The sequence below is a fragment of the Seriola aureovittata genome, chromosome 16 (assembly GCF_021018895.1).
Source record: "Seriola aureovittata isolate HTS-2021-v1 ecotype China chromosome 16, ASM2101889v1, whole genome shotgun sequence".
Lineage (NCBI taxonomy): Eukaryota > Metazoa > Chordata > Actinopteri > Carangiformes > Carangidae > Seriola > Seriola aureovittata.
In genome coordinates, this window is record NC_079379.1 from 1,877,382 (window position 1) to 1,887,134 (window position 9,753).

The 9,753-nt window shown below is 43.5% G+C and overlaps 1 protein-coding gene across 1 annotated transcript; it reads right to left on the bottom strand.

Moving 5' to 3' along the window:
* Positions 1–4,657: 4,657 nt before the first annotated feature.
* On the bottom strand, positions 4,658–6,616 carry tnfa (tumor necrosis factor a (TNF superfamily, member 2)). The gene is made up of 4 exons (XM_056399575.1): positions 6,388–6,616; positions 6,247–6,277; positions 5,994–6,050; positions 4,658–5,738 (listed from the first exon to the last, which is right to left on the bottom strand). The coding sequence occupies exons 1-4, from the start codon at positions 6,556–6,558 to the stop codon at positions 5,263–5,265; spliced, it is 735 nt and encodes a 244-aa protein (XP_056255550.1). The 5' UTR covers positions 6,559–6,616; the 3' UTR covers positions 4,658–5,262.
* Positions 6,617–9,753: the final 3,137 nt, after the last annotated feature.

The window sequence follows — 9,753 nt, forward strand, 5'->3', positions numbered from 1 at the left end:
GGAGGTGATCAGAAGGAGGCAGGTCTTGTCGCTCCATTCGCTGAATGCCATCGTCAGATCCCTGTACTCCTCTTCCTGCCCGTTCCTGATACGCGCCATAATAGCTGTGTCATCTGAGTATTTCTGGATATTCCTGTGTTTACATAGAAAATAGTTGTTTGCTGCTGTATAATTGTTTAAAATCTCATTTACAGAACCTTTAAACATCCACATGTTACAATCGTCTTTGTGCAAATGTTTGCATGTTGCTGACATTAGCATTGAGTACAGCCTCAGAGAGCTGTGCGGCTGCAGGCCTACACTTGTTATAATGGTTAGTTACATTACAGAAATAGAAACCACTTGTGGGTTACATCAGGGACAATTCAAAACCTTTATTACATATGGAGCAAATCACACTTGGAACGAAAGAACAGAGGAGTTTCACTGTATCTTCCTCAGGTTGTGGTTGTGGTTGGAGAGGTGCTGCACTGGCATGCGCTGCATTGTTTGCACTGCATTGAGTACAAGGCTTCGACAGTTTCCATATGAATCAGTTTCAAACGTAAACCTTGATCCAGGCCTGAGTCATGTCAGCATGGACTGAAGAACTTGTTTCACACACTTGAGAGCTTTGTTTTAAATTTGAACATTAGTTTGATTATTTTATAATTGATGTCTGTGTTCAGGGATTTTAGTACTTACAAAGCCGACAGTACAATATTTACCTACTTACGTCTTCATTTCTCATTTTATTAATTGTCTACTCAACCAATTCCAAGTCTGTGCATAAAAATAACCGGCCTGAATGGGCTAGCTGATGACACCACTGTGTTGGGACAATGAGGACAATGTTTACCTGCTTCATCCAAGTGCCTTTATTTATTGTATAGGTAGAGGACGCGGTCTCGTATTTCTCTTGTTTATTTCTCTTGTTTTATCTTGTTTCCTATTGCTGCCGGTCTCCAAGAGCTACAAAACACAATTTCATAATGAAAATGAATGTTTCTTGCGTCTTACAGCGGCTAGCCTATTAGGCCTACAGGTAACAGGGGATTAAAGTAAACAGAATCATATCCATATCCTCATTGGCACATCTAGCACGGCCGTGTGTTTCAGCACAAACAGGACAACACACACCACTGCTGTGTTATCAGCTGTTAGGGCCAATTCACCACCATCAAAGTAGAGTCAGTCAGAGTGCTCGGCTTTCTCAGTCTTCAAGTCTCTCCATAAATGTTCAGTGGGGTTGAGGTCAGGTCCATGACAGTCAAGACTCTGGGTTTTCTTTGGTCTTATAGTAGTTCAAAGACGGGGGAGAACGTTTCTGAAGAATGGAGTGAATGAATGAATGAATGAATTTATCTGATAATTTGAAAAATCACACTAAACATATACATTACATAGATTAAAAATAACAGACGATGAAAACACAATAAAGCCCAAAGACTTGTTTCCATTCTGGTGTTTTGGAGTAACACTGACACACCACAACATAAAGAACAACACAACAACATGACAACACAATATCAAATAAATAGCAGGTGGCAGGATACCCATGTTTTCTTGGTCCCAAAAGTAAAAAAAAGGTATGGAATTGTCTTGTAAAGGAAAGCTAAAGTAGCTCTCTCTTAACAGTGAGAAATAATTAAGTATTTTGGTATATTTTATTTTATTTTTTAATTTAAGTGAGCAACCCCTTGATGTAAATGATTGTAATCAAAATGACTTTGAACTGGAGCTCAAGCTAAAGTGTGAGGACCTGAATTGTCCGGAAGGATAGCATTTCTGGCCGGAAACTTTGATTCATCTTGGTGATAGCTTTTAAAGCCATATCTTCACCAGATAAGCACCTGTCTAAAATAAAGCCAAGGTTATTTACATTCTCTTTTGCAGCTACATGAAACACTCCAATTTTGACAGTAAAGTCTGGTGACATTGATAATTTCATTTCAGAACCAAAAAGAATGGTTTCAGTTTTTCCCAAGACCAGACAAAATGTATTATCTGAGCTGTCTACTTACATTTTGAAGTTCCTCACTAAAAGGAAGGTAGGTACAGGTGCAGCAGGTGCAGGTACAGGTACAGGTACAGGTACAGGTACAGGTACAGGTGCAGCAGGTGCAGGTACAGGTACAGGTACAGGTACAGGTGCAGGTGCAGCAGGTGCAGGTACAGGTACAGGTACAGGTACAGGTACAGGTACATGTACAGGTACAGGTGCGGGTGCAGGTGTCGGTGCAGGTGCAGCAGGTGCAGGTTCAGGTACAGGTGCAGGTGCAGGTGCAGGTGCAGGTGCAGGTGTAGGTACAGGTGCAGGTACAGGTGCGGCAGGTGCAGGTGCAGCAGGTGCAGGTGCAGGTGCAGGTGCAGGTGCAGGTGCAGGTACAGGTGCAGGTGCAGGTACAGGTACAGGTGCAGGTGCAGGAGCAGGTGCAGGTACAGGTGCAGGTACAGGTGCAGGTGCAGGTGCAGGTACAGGTGCAGGTACAGGTACAGGTGCAGGTGCAGGTGCAGGTGCAGGTACAGGTGCGGCAGGTGCAGGTGCAGGTACAGGTGCAGGTACAGGTACAGGTGCAGGTGCAGGAGCAGGTGCAGGTACAGGTGCAGGTACAGGTACAGGTGCAGGTGCAGGAGCAGGTATAGGTGCAGGTACAGGTACAGGTGCAGGTGCAGGTGTAGGTGCAGGTAGCAGTCAGGTAGGAAAACACGTCCAAACCAACATGAGAAACATGAAGACCTTGATGAACTGGCAAATGACCGGGCTGGTATATATACAGGTGTCTAGGTAGTTGAGGCAGGTCAGGTGACATCTAGTGGTTAAAAAAAAGGGGGGGGGGGGTCTTGTTCCTAGGATGGTATAGGGGGCCCCATCATCTCAGAATCCATCCATGCTAAGTAGCTTTATGTATTTTAATACCGGTGTTAATATCTAATATTTCCTATGACTGTTTTCTTTTTCTTTTTCTTCTCCACTTCTTCTTTATTTCTCTTAGTTTCAGCACTTTTAGTTTTAATGTCTTTCCTATATTTTTTTTTTTTTCTTTTCTTCTTATGCTGTATTGGATTCGATAGACAAATAAACACTAATACTCATTAACAAATAAAATACATTTCCCCTCCTCTTACACACATATAGAAATGTGCACAATTTCTTTTCATTTACATTTCATTTTTTTGACAAACAAAACATCCAAATGAAGGAAGCTGTAAAACAGAATGATTACATCAAAAATGTATATTTCAAAGGAGAAAATGAAATAATGGTGTAATACACACTGCTGGAAGGTGGTGCTGGTGTAGAGGCCCCTGGAGGAGGGAGCTGTGGGATTGCCACATTTCCGGGGACTTCCCCTCATTGTAGCTATTGAGGAACTGTTACTCCACTGGAAACTTTCACACTGCCCGTGTGATCTGGGCTGTGAATGAGTAGGCGTACAGAGCCAGCAAAGTCACGGTTTCTTATGTAATTCAAAAGTTGTAAATGTCACCCTGTCAAGGGCATGCTCTGGCTTTTTCATTCAAAGAGTAAATATAGCAAAGTATCAGTATGTCAGGGGCATCACCAGAAAATCACCTGGATGTGTCATCATTAAGGCTGGGTGTTTTTTTTCCATCCACACACTTTGTCATGTAACAAACAAGAAAAGGGAGAGATACACAAATAAGCCATGTTTTATTTAAAAAAAAAAAACTAGAATCACCTCTTCATGGTTCTGCCTCCTCCACTCAGTTTCAGGTCACACTGAAAATATGAACCATTTGTGTGACATTTTGTCATAATTGCTACGAAGTCTTTGACTTTGAAGAACTGTGACCAAACAGTTCAGTCCTGGTTTAATCAGACCAGGGAATGTGGTTTCTCTCAGTCTCAGAGTCCTTTAGCTGCTTCTCTACAAACTGTCCCTGAGGACAGGCTTCGTCTGGACTCTCTGACATAAAGTCCAGATCAGTGGAGAGCTGCGGTCAAGGTCGTCCTTCTGGAGGTTTCTCTGGAGTTCAGAATGACCATCAGATTCTTGGTGTCCTCTCTTCTCCTTGTCTCAGTTAGTCCAGGTCCAGGTCTAGTAGAGTCCTGGTTGTTCCAGACTTCTTCATGTAAGAATGACAGAGACCACTGTTCTTCTCATGAAACCTTCAATGTTTTTGAGCCTGAACACAGTCCTGTCTCTGAGCTCTGCAGCAGCTCCTTCCTCCTCATAGTTTCTGCTCTGATCTGCATTGTCAGCTGTGAGACCTGATATAGACAGGTGTGCGTCTTTCACATCATGTCCAATCAGCTGAGTTTACCACAGGAGGACTCCAGTCAAGGTGGAGAAACATCTCAGATGGTCCAGGAAAATAGAGGAAGCTGAGTCACAGTAAAGTGTCTGAATACTTATGTCAGTGTGATATTTCACTTTTAATTTTTAATTAGCAAAAATGTCTAAAATTCAGTTTTCTCTTTGTCGTCATGGAAATTTGAGTGAAGACTGATGAACTGAAGGTTCACCACAGTGCATTAATTAAATGCTGCGACTCTTCCACACCGGCATCAGTGGATTCTGTCTTCCTTCCGTATCACTCAGTTATTTGCTGTTTAGTTTCACTGTTGTTTGTTTAGTCATTCCTTTTTTCTTTTTTTTTTTTCACATCTTTTAGTTCAACATTTGAGGTCTCATATAATGCCCACAGCTCAAGCACACATGCTTTTTTTTTTCATAAATGATTTTTTTATTCAAAGAATTCTACAGCATCTCAGGCCACACGGCCTCCCACACCAGCAAACAACAGATCAGACGGGTATTTGTTCCAATAATTTACTCAATAAATTAGCCGTAGCACAAGTTTCTTGTGTTTACCTTAAAAATGTATAAAACGCATGAAAACAAAGAGCGATAAATAAATATATATTTAAATAGATAAATAAATAAAATGAAATAAAAATAAATATAATAGCATTGATTAAACACATCCTCTGTCAGCGTGTAGTGACACAATAAATAAAAACACATATAGTTACAGTAAATTCGCAGTGCAGTAAAGGCCTTGAGGTGATTGTACATAGTACAAAACATTGAGCCGCAGAGATATCGCTGCTGATACATGGACTATACAGTCATTTCTTCTGTACATTGATAGAGTTAACACAGCAAACTTTATATCGAGAGTTTGGGTCTGTACTGACAGGTGCATTGACTGTTCAGTGCAGTGTAAACATTCGACGGTGTGAGTGGGTCCAGAGCTGCAGGACTCACCATGGAGCCATCTTCTTCTTCACCTGTAGCCCTCGGTCACCTGTCCTCACAAGGCAAATACACCGAAGAACGTCTTCCCTGGCTCATCCTCCAGCTTCAGCAGCATCCTCTCCTCCATCATCGTCTTCAGCCTGTCCCCTTTCCTCAGGTTGAACACAGCCCCCATGTACACGGCGGTGTACCAGTTTCCCTCCTCGTCCCCGTCGCTGCTGGCCGTCTTCTGGCAGGCGGTGCGGAGAGAATGAAGGATGGTCTGGTAGGAGTTCTCTGTGTTGTCGCCTCCGTACGAGCTGGACCAGCGCTTCACAGTGTGGCTCAGGTGGACCATGGGCTTTGAGGTGGCGTCATCGGCGTCACTGCTTGTGCAACTGACCCGGAAGGACGCTTGGCTGTAAACAAAGTACAGGCCGGTTCGAGGGATCACAATCTCGTTGTTCTCCAGCTTCAGTCCACCTGTAGCATGGGACTGGTCCACGTTATTCTTCCACTCCACTGAAGTGCTCAGATTCTCGTTGTGTTTACCTGTTGAAGGATATAAAGAGACGGTGATGAAGGTGATCGTGAATTTCTGACAGCTGGAGTGAAAAATAAATTGATTCTTGCAGGAAAGGTTTATAACGTGTTTTCCACAAGAACAGGGACAGGTTTACTTAGAACCTAAGCAGTCCCTAGAATGTCTTCAAGAGCCCCTGGAGCTGGAGAAGCACTGACCCTGACCCTGATCCCGACCTTTGCTTTCAGAACCACAGGTATTCTTTGATGCTGAATATATTTTACCTTCTAAATGAATGGCCGGTCTTCCATTGGAAATTTGCCTCAAGGCGAGATGAATGTCTGCAGAGAAGAGAAGACAGAGGTTCATAAAATGTGACGGAGCGCAGCAGCTCCACGCTGGGACTGCAGAATAAGTCTCTCCACTGTTATGTTGGTTTGACAGCAGCTAAAGATGAACTGTCCGATAAAATCATCAGGCATTCAATGTTCCAGTACAGAGCTGAGCTCATGAGAGAATTAATGGTAAAGTTCTCACCGTTGTCGTTTTCGTCTTGTCTTGTCTGCTCCTGTATCAGGAAGAGAGGAATAAAGAGACGTTACAGAAAGTCCAGGTTCAAATGAGTCTATCTGGATGTGAGAGGCATTTCAGTCATTCAGAGACTAATCTAATTCCCACCTTGGTATGTGTGTTAAAGAAGAGGACGGCAGCGGCGGCGAAGGCGAGGCAGAGCGTGAACGCCAGCAGGGCCGTGGTTAGCTTTGAGCCGGGTCTGACACCCTGCGTCGTGTGTTTCCTGGCCTCTGTGGAGACATCGACATCCAGCTGCACTTTGCATTCACCTTCCATCGTTCTGAGAGAGTTCCTTCGATCACTTCAGGTCCAGCTGAGCTTCTTTGAGAGCTTCCTTTCGTCTTCTGCTGCCGCTCTGGTTTTTGACTGAAACTCAGCAAGCGGCTCTTTTTTAAACAGTCGCCTGGGGGGGGAAACTCCGGTGATGTCACTCATGAATGGAGATATACACACCACAGACTCCTACCCTATATATGACTGTGTTATCCCAGTAGCACACACTTGTATACACACACACACACACGCACACACACACACACACACACACACACACACACACACTTGTAAAGTAACCCCTGCACACACACCCACAAGTCTACAGATACTATCACAAAGACAGGGATACACACTCACATCCTGCTGCTCACAAAAGCTACACACACACACACACACACCTCGTCAACCATTTTGGCCAAATCATATCAAATTTGTTTACATGTGTTGCGGTGCTCAGGTCATCGCTATGTGAGTCAACTATAAGGAGGTGTTGGGTGACAAGCCACAGACACATCACTCAGTTATTCATCAAAACGTCTATTGCTGTTGCATTATCCGCTGGAGTGAACAGTGTTTGATGTAAAAATGTATTGCAACTTCTTGTGTAATTTCCTCTTTGTTTAAAAATAGGCCGAGGGGCTTCACAGTTCTGTTTTAAACACATGTAAAATGTTTTAAAATGAAAATAGGCCCATTGAGTGGCTGTTCTGGAGCTTTCACTCTCATGGTATGATCCTCATCAGTAGGTGGACTTTTCTCTCCTGTCAGGGGATTGTAAGTGATCGGGGGTTTTTCTGATCAGTTTAAGGACCTGACAGGCAGTGAGCTGGTCTTTCCGACGGTAACCGTCTTTCCACAGGTAACCGTCACAGGAAACAGGAACATCCTCCGACCGCTGCTGTCATAAGAGTAAACAACAGTAAACAAAACTAACAGACCTCAGACCTCAGTCTGAGGCGGGACTGATGTCCTGACGATGCAAACAAAAATTTGATCTTCACATTTTGTATATTTACAGGGTAGTGGTTTGATAAAACTCCAAAAAGCAAAACCATGTGTGACAAAGGCCTCGTCACTCTAAATGGGGGCACATGGTAAAACTCTGGTTCACACACAAACAAATGTTTCCCCTCTGTTTCCGTGGTGAGTGCACACACCACACTGGACATTCGTTCATACATCATACCCCTCCCCAACAATAACATAAAAGAAATGCACCACACACATATAGTTTTATTAGTAAAGTTTATTTCATTTTACCATTGTTTGCTTGTGGTTCCCTCCTTCTCTCCTCCGAGGGCTAACCAGTAGGGGCGGGCGGATCGATTTAAATATCGATAGTATCGATACTAACGTTGATATTGGGTATTGATCGATACTTGTGTGATGAGATCGATTCTTAAGTTTCAGTTTATCTTCTGTAGAACTCCAGGCATTTACAGAGTGACCGACTGGCCGTATAACACCGCTCTTCTCTCTCTTCACTCATGCTCAATTAGCCCCTCCCCTTTCCTCCGTTCCGCGGCTTCCACTGCTACACTCACTCACTCACCCACCCACTCACTCACTCACTCACCACCCACCCACTCACTCACTCACCCACCCACCCACTCACTCACTCGATCACTCACTCACTCACTCACTGCCTGTGGCTTTTTATTTGCCTGAAAACTTTGTCCTGTGTTTTATTATCATCATAAACATGATTAATTAAAGGAAAACTTACAAAATAATTAAATAATCATGAAAATTCAAGTTTTCCTTCAAATTTGCATATTAATGATGCATTCACTTAATAAATTATGATACATTGCTCCCCCCTACACAAAAGTACATGGTAGTAGTAAAAAGTATCGGTATTGGTATCGGTATCGGCAATACTGGCCCTGTATTTACTTGGTATTGGATCGATACCAAATTTTGCAGTATCGCACAGCCCTACTAACCAGAGCAAATGAAGTGGGCTGTGTTATATAGTGGTGGCAGCTTCCTGTTGGGCAGGTTCATTCCATTGTTCCCTGAGTGGTAGGGGAAGTTTTTGCCTTGACCTTTAATTGACTGCTTATTTGTGGTGATTTATTATTGATTGAAGAATGTTTGATGGGGGAATGTATTAAATGATGTGTATTTGTTTTGCGGGTCTATTGTGGGCCCTATTGCAGAGGTAGTTGGTAGAGCAGAATAGTAATCTGTGATTTAATTGGGAGTTGGTTGGGCTGGGGAGGAGCTTAGTGTATATAATGCCTCGGCCAACACCAAGCTCGGGAGAGAGTGAGTGACGCACGCCAGAGCAAGCACATTGTGGGTGTGATTTGAGCGTCCTTTATTCTAATTGACACTTGTGTTTTGTACACTGTAAATAAATGCACGGCTTAACAGCAGCTTGCGACTCCAGCCGTCATTCTTCAACAACAAGAATCCCACATTTGTTTGACACCATGTATATTCTCTTTGCAAAATGCACCAAATTATATCAAGAATGATCTGTACCAGTGGCGATTGCTCTAAGACTGCAAGGGAAGCTCAGCTTCCCCTAAAATGTCAACAAAATAAGTGGTCAAATATGTACTGTTGTGTGAACATTTCATTGACTAAATATGCGCTAGAACACGTTCATCTTTTGTTCAGAATCAGCTACTTATCACAGGTAACCGACACGACTTCTTCTCATTCATCCCGCAGCGCCACAGAGCTTTACACAGTGTAGACGCCGAGCGTCTACTGACTTCAATGTGGAAGCAGAGAGTGGGTTGTTCCACTGCAGCGAAACTAGACGGTCATTGGATAAATGCTGGATTTTGTCCCGCCCATCGGACGCTCAGCGTCTCTGGGGGTCTATAGGGCAGTGGGCTGGCCCAGATGCTCGGCTTCTGCATGATGATTGGATGATCTGTCTGAGGCTGAGTCCCTTTTTGATTGACAGCGAAATGAGCGAATCAGCGATCTTGAAGTATAAGCATCCACCGGAGCAGTTTTCAAGTTTTTCATTCCGTTGTTCGGAGTTGATCTGGAGACGTTACTGATCCTCAGCGACTTTGTCTTTGTTAAAAACGACTGGCGTTCTGTTTGGCGACTCTCTTCTGTCACTCTGCGAATTTACATATAAATAAACGGACACATTCTATGATGTAGGCCGAAAATGAGCTTCCCCTCCTTATAAGACCAGCAGCCGCCACTGATCTGTACATATATCGA